General features: G+C 37.0%; 1 protein-coding gene across 1 annotated transcript in view; it reads left to right on the forward strand.

The window, feature by feature from the left end:
* LOC150090705 (protein disulfide-isomerase A4-like) overlaps positions 1–20428 on the forward strand; it is a 133802-nt gene that overhangs the window by 32720 nt on the left and 80654 nt on the right. Inside the window, exon 3 of the mRNA XM_090369889.1 lies at positions 10253–10458. Within this exon, the coding sequence (XP_090226015.1) occupies positions 10253–10458 (206 nt within the window). The remainder of the gene's footprint in view (positions 1–10252; positions 10459–20428) is intronic.

Consider the following 20428-nt stretch of genomic DNA (forward strand, 5'->3'; position numbering starts at 1 on the left):
GCCAAAAACATCTCAATTTCAGTCCTCAGCTCCCAAAAGCGAAGAACATTCCCTCTTGAGCGTCAGTGGGTCTCCACATAGAAAACAAGGTTCTTATGTAATGAATCAGTTTCAGAACACAAGGTTCTGAAGAGTCGTATTTAAAGCGCCTACCTTGATTAGGTTCACTATGGTAATGACGTTTTTCATGACTTCCTCTAGTTCAAGAACAAGACCTTTGATGACCAGAGCTTGGTGGTGAATCATAGTGTGTTGACAGAATTTTGGGGTTGTGTTGGTTTGCATGAGCTATAAAGCCTGAATGCTGACCCAACATTGAGGGAGCACCATCACTGTTAATCCCCACACAGAAATCCCACGTTAAACCTTCTTCGCTAAAAAATGCACTTTTACGGTAAATTTTAATGTGTATTCTGAGGTGTATCGTTACCCAAAGAAAAACCACTTTTACCCAATTTTGGGTAATTTACCCAGGTTTGGGAAATACTGCTCTACTTGATAAATGATTACGAATATGGATTCCATCAATAATGAATCACGGGGAATCACTTATATCATTTACTCATGGGTAAATTCTGTGGAAAAATTCAAGGGAAAAACTTTCTTTTTATGTGAAACCACAATCTGGTCCCTCTTGGAGGATTCTAATTGAGCTTTAATTTTTAATGGCTACCTTTTGTATTTGGCTGGCCAGTTTCCTTTCTAGCTGCTCATGGCATGTAAGGGTTGGAATGTTTCTCTATCTTTGGACTTCCCAACTAGTACTAGGACATATCAAGATCCTTTTCTGCCATCAACTCTTTTATCCAGATGACAGTGTTCCTTTTCTGTTGGCTGCAAATCCTATCTGTAGTTTTGTTGATTATAATATTTGATTACTTTCTATTTTTATAAGCCTTTCATTATATAAAATTGAGCTGCTCTCTCTCTCTCTCTTGCTCTCAGCATGGCTGACGTACCCCTTTTTGCCATAAACTCCTATAACAACATATACCTGTCTAAGATTACGCTCCCCCCCCATTAGATAAACAACATTTACTTGGGTAAATGCAGTATTTTTCCTGTTTATTAGGACCAGGTAACAGGTGGAGAAACTTTCAGTTTCTCTATTGAAGTAAATTTTTTTTTGTCATGAACATAATCTCCATTGTTGCTTAGTGTGTTTTTTTTTTTTTTGTTTTTTTTTTTTTGCACTATGTTAGACATTTTTCATTAGCAGTGAGAATATATATGCCAATAATCAATTTGTTTCATTAACAATAACAGTATATAACTGTCAATTTTGCTATCATTATTTTACTGTTTTTACTGTTGAGTTTTTTTTTTTTTTGTATGGGCTGTGAGAGTACATATGTGTATGTACTTTTTTCTAGTTAATTTTTGAGATATGTCCATTAATGCATAAATTGTCTTCCACTCTGTTCTGCCATCTCTTATCTGAGTTTCTATCTAATCAGACATAGTTTATGATAGATGTGGTACACAGCTTTGAAAATCGGAGGAGAAAAAGATCATTTGTTAGCCTGTTTTCTGATTTGGGTGCATGCAAAGCAAAATTGAAGAAACTGAAATTTAGATCCAGAAGTTGATGAAATTGAATCAAGCAATATTTAAATAGATATGAAGGATATCATTGCATCAGGAAAAAAAAAGTAGCAGAGTGTTTTTCTTATTTTGTTATTATTTTTTAACAGTTTTGCTATGTTCAGCAGTCAAGTCAAAATAAGAACAAACTAATATTTGAAAGCATTCACAGAGACAGTTCATAGCAGAAAACTCACTGCAACTTACACTTGTTCAGTAAACTAGCTTCTGGAAGGGTTAATTACCAAAATTTTAAATTTGTACCATTATCAGTGGTGTGGTACTATTGTTAGAATTAATCGGTCAATCAACATCCATTTATTCACAATCTCTGATACAGCAATAGGGGCTAACAGAGATAAGATCATAATAAATTATATGGCAAAACAAGAAATAAAAAAACAAAACATTAATTTGTAATAATAACAAAGCAAATGTTAAAATCTATCGGATACAATTTTGTCTTTGTATCATAGCAAGTATCAGTACAAAAACTGGTACTTAAGTGTCAGTACAAAAAAAAAAAAAAAAAAATGTTTTAAGCAGAAAATATAGTAACACACATTAATCTGGTGATGGTGGCAGGTCACCTGAATGGCGACTTTGAAAAATAGCATTGTTGCATTAACTGTTAATTAATCGATGATTAAAAATCAAATTATTTTTGCCTTTTGAAATATAGCCAAACTGTTACTGTAATAGTTTCTAAAGTGTTGTGTTTTTATTTATGGTTTTCCTACAGAAATTTATGAGAACCTGTCAGGTGACTTATCATCTTTGTGACTATTTTGGCTTTTTTGCTTGATGAAGAGTAACATGGTAGTATCAGGCAAGCCCCGACACTGCTTTATAATTTCAGGTTACTTGTTTTCTTCTCCCACTAGTTTTATATACAAAGGGTACTAGGAAAGTTTTGCAATATGACGCAACAATGAATCACAGGAAGCTGCTTGTTGCTGCATGTTGAGACATGTTCATACGTGCATAGTAGCTGCCGCGCCAAGTCGATGGGCTCAGTTATTCATTAGTAGTGAGAGTGTAAAGTGCTTGCGATGGCATAGTGGTCACGAAATGAGATAAGGACAGTTTTGCGGTATAATTTCGTGCGTGGTTTAACCATAGACCAGTGCTTAGAAGAAATGACTCTTGCACTAGATGATGATTGTCCACATCGTACAACGATATTCAGGTGGTATAGAGAATTCCAAAGGGGAAATTTCACTCTGGAGGATTCTGAGAGGCCGGGAAGGCCACGAACGTCAGTTACGGAGGAAAACGTTACTGCTGTGAGGAAAATGCTTGACGAAAACAGGCGAGTGACCTGCCAATAGATAGAGGATACTTTGGGCCTAAATGCACCAGCAATTCGTTCGATTCTGCAAGATCATTTGCATGTGAAGAAACTTTGTTCTCTCTGGGTGCCGCATCAACTGACTGAAGAGCAGATGACACGACGTGTGACTTGGTGCCGGGAGATGTTAAAAAAGTTTGATAAGGGACAATCTCGGTATGTGAACAACATCGCGACAGGTGACGAGACTTGGCTGTACTATTACGATCTGCCGACCAAGGCTCAAAACAAAGTTTGGGTCTTTGATGATGACGACACACCCGTAATTGTCAGAAAATCCCGATCTGTAAAGAAGAAAATGAAAGCTGTATTTTTCAAATCGAGTGGAATTGTGGAACGTGTCGTTTTGGACACGCAGAAGACAGTCACAGCTAAGTGGTATACTGAACAATGCCTGCCTAAAGTCATTGGATCTATGAAGAACCTGCGGCCAAAGTCAAGAATGGACACCTGGTACCTCCATCACGAAAATGCTGCAGCTCACCGCGCCAAAGCCTGCACCGAATATTTGACCACGACAGGACTGAAACTTCTCGAGCACCCTCCCTACAGTCCAGACCTTGCTCCCTGCGACTTTGCACTGTTCCCACATGTGAAAATGAAGATAAAAGGGAGGCGGATTTCCAGTGATGAGGACCTTCTACGGGCTTGGGATAACGAGTGTGCTTTACTCCCTAGTGAAACTTGTCAGAACTGGTTTAAAGATTGGTTTCGGAGGATGGAGAGGTGTATTGAATGTAGAGGAAATTACTTTGAAAAAATTAAATAAACAAAGCTGTATTGCAAAACTTTCCTAGTACCCTTTGTATATATCTACAGATGATTCATGTTTTTGAAAGATTTATTGTTTTCACGTAGTAAAGATGAGAACACAAAACTCCATATTCTCTGAAAATGGATGCTACTCTGCAGGAAGCAACATTCATTATTTAATGAATCTGATAGAGGTGTATAAGGCCTTGAATGGTTTGAGCATGCTCAATGCCAATGGGATTCTTCATCTTTCTCAGAATAATCACCTCAGAGGGCATAAATTCAAATTGAGGAAGGACGGATGTCGGATAGATGTGCGGAAATTTGCCTTTGGCCAGCGGGTGGTTGGTTGGTGGAACCGACTTCCATCACTTGTTGTTGAAGTTGATAGCCTAAACAAATTTAAAGCTCAACTGGACAGGTATTTCGAACGAACGGAGGGGTGAAATGGGAGAGGGTTTTTTTTTTTTTTTTTTTTTTGGGCTGATGCTGAATAAGCTTGCTTTCTTGCATCGTATGCCTCTACTAATGCTAATGCTAATGCTAATTTTGTGTGCTGTGAAGTGCACCAATTTTAAACTTGAAAAAATGGAACTAATAATGTTGAATATGTATAATTTATTTTTTCATTTTTAATAACATTTTGCGTACTTTGTGATTTTTTTAAATGGGAAAATGGAAGATAATGTTTTTAATGTGTCTAAAATGATTTTTTTGTAATTTTCTGAAGAATTAATATATATTTTTTTGTTTTTTAAAAATAAAAGGTGTAAATCACAGCATATTTTAACATTTTTATTAAAACTTAAAGAAGTACCTGCAATAATATTGCAATACATTAAGAAAAGATGCAGTATTGGCATTGTTCAAGCAGAATTCAAAAAGCCCAAACATTTTCTGAAATTAAAAAGAAAGTAGGTTGCCTGTCTGATGACCTGCCATTGCTTTTGCTACCCTTTGGGGTGCCATTCCTGCCAGGTTAAAAAAAAAAAAACTTATGTATGATAGTAATTGAATAATGAAAACTGTCTCTAGCCTGGAGTCACAGGATGTGTTTTGACCAGGTTTTCACACAACACTCCAGAAGAACAAACAGATCATAATGTTAAAGCTATTATGACCTGAAGCAGAGAAAGATGACTTTGCATTAAAGTTAGTTACTTCATTGAGTGTTGGCATTTGAGGTGAGCGGACGCACTTCGTCAGGGCTCCTCAGTTAAGTGGATTGGATTACTGTTGATTAGTGCTTTTAAATATTTGATTTATTTATATATTGTTGGATTATTTTGTTATAGGTTTTCCTGTAACAGTTTGATTTTAATAATACTATAGATAAAATTTTTTTAAAGTTAATTTTCATTTATATTTAGGTAATTTTATAATGGTAGTTACAAGATCTGCCTTAAACACATCACAGGGTATCGTGACTCACACGGAAATAGCTGATGGCAATTTACGGGTGAGTCATGATTTAATCCGTTGCAGAACCTGTGGAATGTTTTCCAAGGTCGACCTGGTGACTAATCATATCTTACCTGGGGATTCTTTTCTTTGTGATCGATGTAAGGAGTGCACCGATCTTAAATTACAATTTGGTGCACTGATGGAACAATTTGAGTCCCTGAAAAAACGGGTGCTTGCCCTCGAGAATAATGCATCTAGGAGCTCGTCAGGGACTCAAAACTCCAGCAATCTACCAAGGGATGCACACCCGATTCGGACCTCAAAACAGAAAAACCAAGTGCAAACTACTCTGGTTAAAAAGGACATTGTTTTATTAGGAGACTCTATTGTCAGGGAAATGGGGAATATTTTTTGTAATAAGGATAGGAGAAGTAGAACCAGGGTATGTCTGCCGGGAGCAACTATTAATGATGTCACCAACAGATTGTCAGATTTTAAGGGGGGTAAAGAGAATATTATTATTCATGTGGGGACTAATGACATTAAACGTACACGATCTGACAATTTGTTGGAAAAATACAGGACCATGCTGAAGAAATGCCGCGAGCTAGGCCACAATGTCTATGTGTCTGGAATTCTGCCTAGACACGATAGGAGGGATTATATGTTAAAAGCCTTGTGGATTAACTCAAGACTTGAAGGACTCTGCAAGGCTTTAGGGGGGGAAATTTCTATCAGCATGGCCCACACTTGTAGGTAGAAGGAATTTGTTTTATAGAAACAGGATACACTTAAACAAAGGTGGTGCAAAAGTTTTTGCCAGTATTATTGAGGATACCTTAAAGGTTCAGGGAAACTGCTAGTCGGGGCGGATATGGGTAATACTGACATGCTTTTATTGGATAATGTTGGTCAAAGTAACTCTTGCACATACCTCAAGAGTTCTTATCTGTTACCCCAACTGGATATATTATCTAGATGTTCTGAGGGCAGAAACGTTTCAAGTGAGCATGGTAGCTAATGCCAGGGAAGAGAGCCTAAAAAACTTCAAGGGTTGTGTTAGGGTTGTTAAATATACAAGAACACTAAGTCTTAATTGTTTATATAGTAATGTTAGAAGTGCCGTCAACAAAATGAGCGAATTCGAACTGCTGGTTAAAACAAGTAATGCGGACATAATAGGGCTTACGGAGACGTGGTGCCACCCGGAAATTGGGGATGATGAGTTTCAGTACAGCTTGTATAATGTATTTAGGAAGGCTAGGGTAGATGTGTTTGTTTTTATTTGATTTTAGGAGCATTAGCAACTACGGCCATATTGCTCCGGGGATATGCGGTGGTCATTCCCTGATCTTTCCGCATCCTCCGTATTTGATGGTGACGGGCTCGAACCCCGGTATAATCAAGAAGCGTGTGCTACGCACTGCTGCTCCTTCCCACCTGGTTACGGAGATGCCTACTAGGGTAGATAGAAGGGGTGGTGGGGTAATTCTACTTATCAGAAGCAGCCTGAGTGCGACGATAGCTTTCCTGGATTCAGACGTTTCACATGCTAGTATAGAATCTGTATGGTGTGAGTTAGTTGGAAACAAGGTATAATGCGTGTAGGAGTAATCTATAGACCAGTTGATTGTGAAGATTATGACGAAAGCCTCTACATGCAAATGGAATGGGCAAGTAAGCGTCAATGTCTTATTATGGGTGATTTCAATTTGCCTCTAATTGATTGGAGTAAATGGGAAGGAAACTTGACATGGGGAACAAAATTTTTAAATCAACTAGATGACTGTTATTTGTATCAACATGTCAGGGAAAGTACTAGAGAAAAGAATATCCTAGACCTCATCATCACCCATGAATCAGATGAGATAACAGGGCTGACAGTAGAGAAACCAGTAGCAGGAAGTGATCACGGAGTTCTACGGTGGACGATGATGAGAGAGGTAGCAGTAGTAAAAGGCAAAGGAATGGGTTTTAATTTCAGAAAAGGAAATTACAATTCCTTAAGGTACCACATGGCCTCTATTAACTGGGTAGATATTGCGTGGAGAATGAATACAATTGAATTGTGGTATGCTTTTAAAACATTAATCACAGATGCCTTGAATGCGTATTTGCCATTAAAAAAATACTCCACGAGGAGGGTTCCACGTTGGATGAATAGTGAAGTTGCCACATTACTTGAGCAGAAAAAGGTGGCATGGAAAGGTTACAGAGCAATAAAAAGTACTGAAGCCTATAACAGCTACAAGATGATCTGTAATAGACCCACATAAAAGGTAGTAGTAGTAGTAGGTTTGACAGGCAAAAGCAGTTTATGAGAAATCACTAGCAAACAGAGCAAAGAGGGGGAATAACGAATTCTTCACTTATATAAATGCCAAGAAGAGCAGGACAAACCAGATTGGACCTTTACGTAAGGGAAAGGGGATAGTATTAAACACACCAGCTGCCGTTGCAGATGAACTCAACAGTTATTTTGCATTGATATTTACAAATGAAAAACCTTTTGTGGCAATGGGAAATTGTGGGAGCGAAGTTGAAAAATATGTAATTAATGATATTGAAATTTCGCAAGATTATTTAATGAAAAACTTTCGAGCCTACAGGCCAGTAAGGCTCCTCGAGTTGATAGAATATACCCTATAATTTTAAGGTAGGCTGCAAGTGAGTGCATTGAACCATTGAAGCTAATTATGCAAGCATCACTAGAATCAGGAGAGATTACCTTGGATTGGAAAATCAGTCCAAGGGAGATTCCCTTGGATTGATAAGAGTGAAGTGGGAAGCCGACCGGGCTAGCCGAGTGGGTAAAGTACCTGCCCGGCAACCCAAAGGTCGCGGGTTCGATTCCCGCCTCGGGCTTGGATCAAAGTACTGCAAAAACCTTGGGAGGTGCAATATGGCCACAGAAGCCGATGCGCCAACAACTACCAAATCAAAAAAAAAAAAAAAAAAAAGTGAAGTGGGAAATTATCGACCTGTCAGTCTGACTTCAGTGGTAGGGAAAATCATAGAGGCAATGATCAAGGGTGGAATTCAGGATCATTTGGATCGAATTGAAATTCTCAAGGATACTCAGCATGGTTTTGTAAAGGGAAAATCATGTTTAACAAATCTGGTTCGCTGTTTTGAAAGGGTCACTCATGAGCTGGATTTAGGGAATAATTTCGACATTGTTTATTTAGATTTCAGCAAAGCTTTTGACTCAGTCCCACATGAACGGTTGCTTTATAAGCTGGAACAGGTTGGAATTACTGGAAAAATCCTTAGATGGATTGCAGGATGGCTTCAGGGCAGGAGGCAGAGGTTTGTGATAAATGGCTAATCCTCAGGTTGGGTTGATGTAAGAAGTGGGGTTCCCCAAGAATTAGTATTAGGACCACTGTTGTTTTTAATTTTCATAAACGACATCGATGTTTAACAAATCTAGATTTGTTAAACAGAGAGCATGATGCCTAAATTTGCAGATGTGTTAAAATTGGTAGAGTAGTTAATGATCACTGTCAAGCTGAGCTTCTTCAGAGAGACCTAGATAGATTTCAGGAATGGTGAGAGAAATGGCAGCCATGCTTTAATCCAACAAAGTATAAGGTATTACACCTGGGAAACAGTAATCCCAAAATAACTTATTCACTTGGTGGAGTTCAACTAAACCCAGTACTGGAGGAAAGGGACTTGGGTGTTACGATTTGGTCAGGCATGAAATTCTCTGAGCATTGTAAACAGGTTGCAAGGAAGGCCCATGGTGTCCTATTGATGATTTTGCAAGTAGAGATAGGGAAGTGATAATCCCATTATATAAGGCTTTTGTTAGACCACACTTGGAATTCTGTGTTCAAGTATGGAAACTGCACCTAAAGAAAGACATCGAGCTTCTTGAAAGGGTGCAAAGACGGGTAACTTGCCTGGTGAGATCGGCAAAAGGGCGTCCTTATGAAGAAAGACTTTGAATATGTAGGTTGCAGAGTTTGGAATCTAGACACCTTAGAGGAGATTTGATTGAGGTGTTTAAGGCTCTGAGAGGCATCAGTAAAATGAATTAGGACGAAATTTTCAAGATTATAAATGGCTAGAACTAGGGAACATAAATTCAAGTTACGGGGGGGGGGATGTTTAGATTGGATTGCAGGAAGTTTTAATTTAGCCAGCGAGTTATAAATTACTGGAATAAGTTGCCTACATGGGGTGGTAGAGGCTGACAGTTTGGGGAAATTCAAAGGTCATCTGGACAGTACCTTTGGGTGATGGAAGTGCATAGGATGATAGGTTTAATTTCCTTTTCTTTTATTAATTATTATTATTTTTTATTATTTTTTTTATCATTGTTTTATTCGTTTTTTTTTTTTTTTTTTTTGGCTGGTGCAGCATAAGCCATAGGCTTTCTTGCACCATGCAGCCATTACTAATACTAATACTGTCAATGGATAATAGGATTCAGGTTGTCTTTCCTGGAATAAGTAATGGATGTAATGCAGATTATGCATGTTTTAATAATTTATTCTCCCCCTCCCAAAAAAGGAATGCATAGCCAAGCAGGTTATCTGGAAAATGTTGAAAAGCTATGAAGATACAGCACGATTAGGCTTAAGACTTATGTAAAAATAAGACATGAACAACTAATCCCCGCAAGCTTCCTGAGTGGTACAAACACAAACGGATCATAATGTTGAAGATAGGTACTTTAAATTGATTTTATTCTTGTAAAAATGTGTAGTGAAACAAATTATAAAAAAAAAAAATGTATATGTTATATATAGTGGAGGCTAAAGGCAGTCATTACACACTCATGCCGATGAGATAAATATGATAATCTAGCAATGACACTGAAATAAAACGATAAATATAATAATAAGAAATAAAAAAAAAATTAATAAGCAAACTAAAAATAGAATACCGCAGTTTTCAAGTGGATCCTGATTTTTAGCTCCCTCTGTCTATAGAATCTTGATTTTGAATTTCATGACAGAACTTCAGATAGTTCCCGAGGCTCTGTCAAATAAAATGAGGCTATTTGTTCAGATGACACATCTGAACAGTGGAATAAAAAATTTAATACATATAGATATAATTAGTCTAATGTAAGTGTGGCAGTTTCTTTACTTTCTTTCTTTTTTTTTTTTTTTTTCAATTTTAAATTTTTATTATTTCATAACCAAGGTGTGGCCATTGTAAGGCATTGGCACCTGAATATTCAAAAGCTGCTGCTTTGCTGAAAGAAGGAGACCAACCAGTACCTTTAGCCAAAGTAGATGCAACTGTAGAAACTGATTTGGCTAGCAGATTTGAGGTTACAGGTTATCCCACTTTGTATATTTTTCGAAAAGGAGTAAAATATTCATATGATGGACCCAGAACAGCTATGGGTAAGTACTTTTATTGTATTAAATTCTTCTAACGATTTGGGGAAATTGAAAGAGTATTGATTTATTGAAGGATTAGATATTTAAATGCACGTGTTATATATATATATATATATATATATATAAATAAATAAATGGAAAATATTCTTATTAATCTATTATAAAATAATTCTTATATTAACCACATTAATTTTAATATTTTCAGTTATATACAGTTGATTCCGGTTATTTGGGACACATCGGGACTAGTGCATTTTGGCCCGATTAAGTGGCTGCTCCAATTATCCAAAGGGCGCCTCCGTAGCCAGGTGGGCAGGAGCGGCAGTGCGTAGCACACGCTTCTTGATTAGACCGGGGTTCGAGCCCATGACCACCAAATACGGAGGATGCGGAAAGGTCAGGGAATGACCATCACATATCCCCGGAGCAATATGGCCTTAGTTGCTAATGCTCCTAAAAACTAAATAACAACAACAACAATTATCCAAAGTTTCACGTAAATAGTTAAAAATACAGTGGATCCCCGTTTTACAATTGGTTCACTGCACAATCAAATCGTGTTACGATGGACTCACCATAGTAAATTACCGTTCACTATACGATATGTGCCGACCGGGCTAGCCGGGTGGGTAAAGTGCCTGCCTGGCAACCCAAAGGTCACGGGTTCGAATCCCGCCTCGGGCTTGGATCACAGTACTGCAAAAACCTTGGGAGGTGCATTATGGCCACAGAAGCCGATGCGCCAACAACTAACTAAAAAAAAAAAAAAAAACTATACGATATGTAGTAAGTGCTGGTCATTGTGATCACGCTTGTGAATTAAGGTTTAATTCTATTAAACAGTGATTCTAATTAGCAAAAATAGGAGGAATATTATCCACGGCTATAAAAGTACTTATAGTTGTACTTAATACAGTATATCCACGGATATACTGTATTAAGTACAAATTTACACTTTATTACATTGCCAATTAAAAAATTAAATGATACATGAAAATCCGAAGAATATTTTCCACAGGTTAGCAAAATAAAAATAAACTTACCCAAAGTAAATTTATCAAGTGAGAACGGAGTAACAAGTTACGAAGCTTAAAAAATAGGAATGAAGAGCAGATTCTGAAAATTAATTTTTTTGTGATTAAAGCACTAACAGAAAAACCCATTAAACAGGGACCTACTAATTGTTTTATGGTTGTGACCTCCAGAAATCCAACCGAACCATGTGGTATGGTCGGAGATAATCGTAGGGTAATCTTGAGTGCTGCGGTCTCCTACCCCAATTAAATGAAGTAAATTCTGGCTGTTTTCTTGATTGGGCTCTGTTTTTTTAAGATTTGTCCCAAATAAACGGCTGTCCCTGATTAACTGGTGGCCCAAATAACCAGAATCCACTGTATCAAAATTATTATTTTAAATTATATTTTACTTAATCTTAATAAAGTTATACATTAAAAAATGTATAACTTTATTTGCTTAAACATTTTATGCTGAACAGAAGCTACTATTATTTAAAATTCAAAGTTTGATATTAAGAAATGTTTTGTGTGTGCAATTATGCAATAACAACAGGAATTATTTCCTATAGTTTCTTCATTGTTAATGAAACAATAGAAACTCATTTCTTTCATAAATTTATGGCTTCTTTGAGACCATTTAAGGACTTGAGCTTAAGCATACCTTTCATAAACCCAATTAGAACAATATGATACTGTTATTTTTAGTGGGTTTCATAAAAGCATTCATAAAAGGTTAAGGACTTTCTTAAACAAATGAAGATTGGTGATCCCTGTGTGATTTCTGATGCATGATGTGTATGTTTTAAAGCTAAAGCATGATATGAGATGGTAAGATGTTTCTGCAGTGGGTGGAGTGATTATTGAACTAAGGTGCTTATTTGTATTGTTTTTGGAAACATTAAGTAAGGCAGCATTTCCCAAACTGTGTTCCGTGAGATGTGAACAAGTGTTCTGCGAAAATTCTTAATTAATAATTAAAAAAATAAAATTAATTTTGCATATTTGTAGCATACACCACTTTTGTATCATAATTTTTAACATTATTTATTTTCGGTTATTAATATACTTGCATAGACCAATAAGCAAATAGATCACGGACCACAATTTTGGTTTATTTTAGTGGGCTTTGCACAGAAAAGTATGTGCAGAGGTAATGCCATTTACTAAAAAGTAGCAATGTAGTGGTCTAATATGCCATTCGTATGCAATTTAGTCTGGAGTACACGGGTTGAAGGAGAGGAGGAAGTGAACTGATATCATAACTAAACTCACTTCCTTGTATAAATTTTTTTTGATAATTTAAGTATTTTTTGATAATCAGTATTTCGAAATATTATTAAAATAAATGACCATGGATTTGTGGTTGAAAAAAGGAACTTTAAAACGATAAGCAAGTACTTCTAGGATTGCAACTGTAGTCGATGAAAACGAACACAATATTTTCACACTTCAAAGTGAGGATGAACAATCGCAGCCTTTTGTTCCCCAACAATCTGAAGTGAAAAAACAGAAACCAACTAATAAAAGACGAAAACGAAAGTATGATGTCAGTCATTTGAATTTCAGCTTTACATATGTTGGAAATAGATGCTCCTGATGCACAGTGCATTGTATGTAAAAAATATTAGCAAATAGTTCTTTGGCTTCCACTAAACTTGTGTTTTGTAAGTGTTATGTAAATATATTGTGAGATCAAAAGTGTTCCGTGACTAAAAAAGTTTGGGAAACGCTGAAGTAAGGAGTGTGTTTTCTACTAATATTTATAGTGTTGATAAGGCTAGTTTATTTTGATACTATTTGCTCCATATGTTGTGTACTTCTATCTGGTAAAAATGAATCTCATGCTACAGGCGTTAAAGAGAAGAGCAACTGTATAAGAGTGTTTTCCTGTGCCAATGCAAAATAGGTACCCACTGAATAAAATGTCATGTTTTGTGATTGTCAAATATTCTAAATCTGCATTGTTTAAGGGGAGTTTCTCATCCATTCATCTATTTCTTAAGGAGAGAGCACAGCATAATGCACATATGGACAGGATTTAATTTGTCTTTCAATCCTCTGTTAAAGCTTAATTTAAAGAAAATAGATTAGCCTTAGGACACTATGAAAAATGTATTCTCTTAAGTAATTATTGTGCATAATCCTTCTGAAGTGAATTGGTGGCTGGTAATATTTTTAGCATCTTTTTGGCTTCACTGCAACTGCATTAATTTAAACCCTGGATCAGAAAGTTAAAAATTAAGTGTATTTACAGGAAATGTGAAAACATTGATTTTGTGGGAAAGAAGCAATTTTGCCTATCCCAAATCATCAGAGATGCCCTTTATAATGTAACTAATGCCTGTGACACTGTGAATTCCAAAATGAGCGTAATGAGTCCAGGATACTGTAAATTCGGAAACATTGAAGAGGGGTTGATGAAAATATTGGCCATGTTTTTAAAGAATTTCCAGGTGAAGAAAATTTTCATGACTGTTTTGTTCATTAGAGAAAATACATGTGGTCAAGTTCTAGAAGTATTTTAGAATGCTGATTGAAGAATGAACTGAGCCTGACATTGAAGTTATCATAGCACGAGTGATACTGATATAATCAACATTGTAATAAATTATGGTTTCAGAAATGGACCTTGAAGAAGATTTGCCCAAAGATCCAAAAATAGCCTTAGCTATTGCAACAAAATGTTCCAAAATCCTTTTGAAGTTTTCTGACCAATAGAACTCTTTTCTACAGGAATTTATGACTTTTATACGGAATAGCATTATTAGTAAAAAAATGTTTTTTTACTCAATAACTTCCACGATTTTAGTATATTAAAAAGTAAAAGATTACCTCAATCTTTTTCGTGCAATGCTTCCAGTCAATTCTCTCTCATATGTGACGAATAAAATGAGATGAAAAAATTGGAAAAAAACGAATTAACGAATTCCTACACTCATAGATATACGGCCAAATCCGATGCACAACGGAATCAAAAGCCAAGAGCCCCAACCCGATCCCGACACACTTCAAACCACCACAGCAAGACCATGAGTGCGAGAAGACGTTGTGTCATAATAAATAGTTAAAACTGGTTCCGATAATAAATAATTAAAATCACTGGTTAAAAACACTATTAAAATTACAATTAAAAAGATTAAAAACTATTTAAAATTAATTGGATTAAAAGTTACGATTTGGATGAATACTCAAATTAAACGAAATGCACAGCTGTTTCCCTTCCTTAAGCAGACCACGCTTTTCGGTTGATCGGTGTGTTCACAGAATGGGAATATCACGAAGTGTTTGTGTGTGTATTTGACTCTGAAATATAGAGAGATTATTTATATTGGCGCATGCGTAAAAAAAGACCAAAAATCCAAAATTAGATAAGGCCGTCGCACAAAATTCTATCAATGTGCAACTTGTGGCAGGCTGATATAAAGGTGTTTGGAGGCCATGAAAAATCCCAGAGAAATCGGCCTCACTAGGTCAGCTCCTTTCCCTATGAAGGCCTGGATTTCAATTCTGATCTTCCCTCCCTCCCAATACTCTTAGGAATATTTATGATAGTCCATGAGCTGACTGTGGTAGGAAGGCACTGAAATGAGATTCAGCCTCTTCAGCTATATCAACAGCAGAAGTGCTCTTGCCATTTATATGTGAGAATTGAGTGTTAGAATCATAAATGGATCTTGAAGTGCCAGGGTCTGTGATTGAAATGAATAAATTTGTAATTTACAACTCTGCATCATTTTTGTAGCTTTAACTACTGTATTTTACTTTCACTTTTCATTAGTGAAAACTTAGCTTTTGCTTTATGTTAACTTTTTAAATTTAGATTTTGCCACAGGGATTGGTGATTATGTCAACTATATTAATTGATAGCACAAACATACAAACAAAATGCTTGTGTTGCAAATTATATAGTTGGGAAGAGATTTGGTTAATGGTTGGAGAATGTTTAATGTTCTCCAAGATTATAAAATTCTCTAACGTGGAAAGAAGTTTATAATCTTGGAGATAAAAATCAGTTAACAGACATGATGTAAAATGTAGTTTTATCTTGTTAAAAGGAATTTTCTTGATAGTTAGTGTAAAAACATTGGCTGCAAGTTGCTTGGAGCAATATATTGAAGGAAATATTCATCTTTATGTATTTTTGTTGTGTTATATGATGTTATGTTAAGAGTAATGAAATTTTTGGAAATGTCATCAAGAATGACGAATAGGAAAGAGTAGTAGTAGTAGTGGCATGTGATGCAAGAAAGCAAGTGTTATGAGCTTATGCAGCATCAGCCAAAAAAAAAAAAAAAAAAATCACACCATTCCCTCCAAATGCCTGTTCAGTTCCTCCTTAAATTTATTCAACCTATCAACTTCCACAACGACAGATGGAAGTTTGTTCCAGCAATTAACCACCCGCTGGCTAAAGGCAAATTTCCGCACATCTACTCTGTGCCTGTCCTTTCTTAATTTGAATTTATGCCCCTTTAGGTTCATAATCTGAACAAGCGGAAGGATCCCATCAGAATTCAGCGTGCTCAACCCATTCAAGGCCTTATACACCTCAAAATCACCTTTTTAATTTTATTTCTTCTTGAAAGTCTATATTTGATCTCATTTTTTGTATTACATAGTTTTTTTCTTTTTGTTAATTTTAAAGTAGAGAGCATCTCATTTGTATGCATAATTAGCATTAGTAGAGGCACATGACGCAAGAAAGCAAGCTTATGTAGCATCATCCAAAAAAAAACACACTTCTCATTTCACCCATCCACTTGCTTCAAATGTTTCTCTTGTTCTACCTGGAATCTATTTAAGCTATCAACTTCCACAATGACAGATGGAAGTTTGTTCCAGAAATCAGCCACCCTCTGGCTAAAGGCAAGCTTCTGCACATCTATCCTACAACTGTCTTTCCTCAATTTGAATTTATGCCCTCCCAGGTGATTATTCTGAGCAAGAGGAAGAATCCCATCAGCATCGACCATGCTCAAACCATTAAGGCTTTATACACCTCAATCAGATCACTTCACAGGTGCCTGGTCTCCAGACATTGTAATTTGCAAAACTTAAGCCTTTCTTTGTAAGAGCAACCCTTTGTTCCATTCACTAATCTTGTGGCCCTTCTCTGTACTCGTCCCAACAGCTCTGCATCATTTCTTAAAATGAGACCTCCAGATCTGTATACAGTACTCAAGGTGTGGCATAACCATTGCCTTATACAAGGGGATAATCACCTCCTTATTGGCGCCTCCATAGCCAGATGGGCAGGAGCAGCACTGGTAGCATACGCTTCTTAATTAGACCGGGGTTAGAGCCCATGACCACCAAATACAGAGGATGCCGAAAGGTCAGGGAATAACCACCGCATATCCCTGGAGCAATATGGCCTTAGTTGCTAATGCTTCTAAAAAAAAAAAAAACCCTCCTTATCCCTGTTAGAAAAATTCCTGTATATCATTGACAAGACACCTGAGCTACTCTTGCAGACCGTCTGCACTGCTCAGAAAACTTCATATCTGCCTGCACAATTACTCCCCAGGTCCTTATCGTTCTCTACCACTGTCAGTGTAGTACCACAGAGTTAATATGTTACTCAGGGGTTACTGCTTCCCGTATGTAGTACATTTACATTTGTTAATGTTAAACTTCATTTGCCACCTCTCAGCCCATCTGCTCAACTTTTCTAGATCCTGTTGCAGCAGTGTACTGTCATTAGTGTCCTTAACAACCCTGCCAACCTTCATATCGTCTGTAAACGTGGACATTAAGCTTGATATACCATCATCAATATCATTTATAAATAAAGAAAACAACAATGGACCCAACATTGAACCCTGAGGGACTCCACTAATAACATTACTCCATGAAGAGCAGTGTCCACTGATTACTACTCTCAGTCTTCTCGCACTCAGCCATCCCTTTATTTATGGCAGCAATTTGCCTCCAATGCCACACTGCTCCAGTTTGTTCAGCAGTCTTCCATGTGCAACAGTATCAAAAGCCTTTCTAAGATCCAAATATATGATATCAAATTTATTCCCTGCATCCAGTTCCTTTGTGACCACATCATAGTACCCAATCAGATTGGTCAGGCAAGACATTCCCTTAACAAAACCATGCTGTGTCCGAACTATAACTGAAGTCTTGTTTAGATGATCCTGCAGTGCTTCTTTTACCATGCCTCCATTAATTTTCCTGGATCAGAAGTTAAACTAACAGGTCTGTAATTACTTATGTCGCCCTTTGATCCTCCTTTGTGATTTGGGGTCACATTCGCACATCTCCAGTCCATGGGTACCTCCCCTTAGTGTCCAAAGAAGCTCTCATAATTATGGCTAAGTGTTTGCTTAGTTCCTTTGCTGTGTCCGTTAATATAACCGGATAGATCTCATCCACCCCGGGTGCCTTTTTTATGTTTATCTTCAACAATTTCTCCTCCACTTTCCTCTCAGTTTTTACAAAATCATTTCGCTCACTGCCAGAGTTTAGTTCACCTCTGGCATTCATCTCCCTAAATAAGTCCTCATGTGTGAATGTAGATGCAAAATACTCATTTAGTTTGTTAGTCACCTGAGCAGGATCATCAACAGTTGAACCATCAGTATCCAGTGGCCCAATCTGATTCATCCCTTTCCTTCTAGAATTTACATAGATAAATAATTTGCTGTTTTTCTTTTGCATCTTTTTCCAAAGATTTCTCACAATCTGCCTTTGCCTGCCTAATCTCCTTTGTGACTTTGTTACAGAACAGCTTATATCTATCATAAGCTTCCATGTCACCCATTAATTCATATGTATCCCATGCAGTTTTCTTCTCTGGCATATGTCTCATTAGTTCATCTGACATCCATTTTGGCCTAAACCTTGAAAAAGATTTCTTAGTTGGTATGTAAATCCTATTAGCTTCCAAGATTAATTCTTTGAATGCTTCCCACCGTATAGAATTTTAATATTGTTTCAGACCACCATAGTTGCCTTTATGAAAGCAAAAACTCTTCCTTTACCCTGATTTACTCTTTGAGCAAATCCCACTACAGCACACTGTGATCACTGCCATCTAGTGGTTCCTTTATCTGCAGATTCTCAATGTATGAAGAATCACTTCTGATAATCAGATCAAGAGTATTACTCCCTCTAGTTGCCTCCCGAACATGCTGATGTAGAAAACAATCATCCAATAAATCCACAAAAACCTTACTAGTGTGTGAGTGACCAACTCACAAATTCCAGTCAATATCTGGGAAATTAAAATCCCCCATTATAAGGCTCTCTGATTTACTGGCCCACTCTATTTCCCTGTACAGTTTCTTTTTATATTCATCAGAGTCATTAGGCCTATAGTACACTCCTACTCTCAATTTTGTTTTTCCAGTGCTTATGTCACACCAAACTGGCTTGACACTACACTTTCTAGCCATGTCGACTGGCCATACTTCCTTGGATTTTGTGTTTCTTAACTAATAGCATAACCCCTCCTGTCTATCCTTCCTGTACACATTTTACTCTTCAAATTCCATTTCTGCATTCCTTATATCTGTGTGACACCTCATCTCTGATATCCCAACAATATCTACCTTTGTTGTTTTGACCACCACCTCAAATTCATCAAATTTATTTACCAAACTTCTAGCATTGGTGTACATGCAAGTATACATGCACCTGTTCTTATTCTTAGCTACCCTAACACAATCCATATGTTTACTTATACCCTAATGACTCCCAGCAGTCTCTGAAATCCCCTGCATCTTGTTTTCCAGGCTGCTGCTCATTCCAATAGAAGCAGTGCAAGAATCACTTTCACTTCTGCAGCAGCTGCTGTTAATTTATTAGTCCGTGTAGTCCCCCTCAGCTAGCAGTTTTCTGACCTACCTAACACTGCCTCGGTAGCATCAGCAAATATTCTTGCACCCTTTCTATTCAAGTGTATCCCATTCCTGTAGAAGCAGTCTCTGCTGTTAATAAGCACAGACCAGGCTGAGAAAAATTCTACACCTTGAGCCTTGTGCAATCTCCCCAGAACCGAATTGATTGAACAGGCTCTCATCATATACTCCCTGCTATTGTATCTAGGCAGAATTGCAGACACTCAAATTCAACCCTAATTCATGGCTTTTTTTTTCAACACTGACCTGTACTTCTGCTGGTCTCCTACTCTTAATATCATTAGTGCCAACGTGTTGCCGTTAAAAGATGATATCTGCTCTACAACTTAATCAACCTTTGCCCCTAGCAGTCATACCCTGGTCCTGTTCCACCTATCCTTTTTTTTGCAGAATGTGTTCCTTGTTTCCCCGACAATAGAGTCACCAACCACTAATTCCTGTGGAACCAGCGCATTCTGTGGGGGGTTGCCGCTGTGGTGCATGATGTTGAAGTGCAAGCTCTGGTGTTGATGTGGGCAGCTGAGAGTTTAATGGGGCCCCTCAATTTAGATCCTTTGAGGGCATCCACGTTGTTATTCAAGCTGTCATATAGGCCCATAACAATGCTGAGTTGTTGCCTGATTTCCTCACACTCCTTACATTGTGCACACAAAAGGTATTTCACTTTAATGATTACAAGAATTATCTCCACACCATTGCAATGAACTGCTTCCTGGATATGAGTATTTCAGTGGTGTCTATATGTAGTGGAATTTCTGTCTATCTAGTTGCAATTGTTGGAAACTAAAGATATACAACTTGGGTGTGCATCTTGGATTGGTTGGAGATATTATATTTGGACTTAAAGAATATATAATAAATAAATAACTTTAGTTGTAAAGAGCATGAATCAGGATTGTTAACAAATTTACAAAAGGGTTCTTCGGACCTTGTGGTACCATTATAAATCAGGTTTAATGAGTTCATCACTGTCCCAGAATGATATTTGGTTACTTGTAATTGGTTTTGTTTTTAGATCACTAATTACCTCAAAATATTAGATCAAAAGAAAGAAGAAAACATAGTGGAAAGTAAAGTTGAAGGATG

The sequence above is a fragment of the Mastigoproctus giganteus genome, chromosome 1 (genome assembly GCF_048544385.1).
Source record: "Mastigoproctus giganteus isolate SK-2022 chromosome 1, ASM4854438v1, whole genome shotgun sequence".
Lineage (NCBI taxonomy): Eukaryota > Metazoa > Arthropoda > Arachnida > Uropygi > Thelyphonidae > Mastigoproctus > Mastigoproctus giganteus.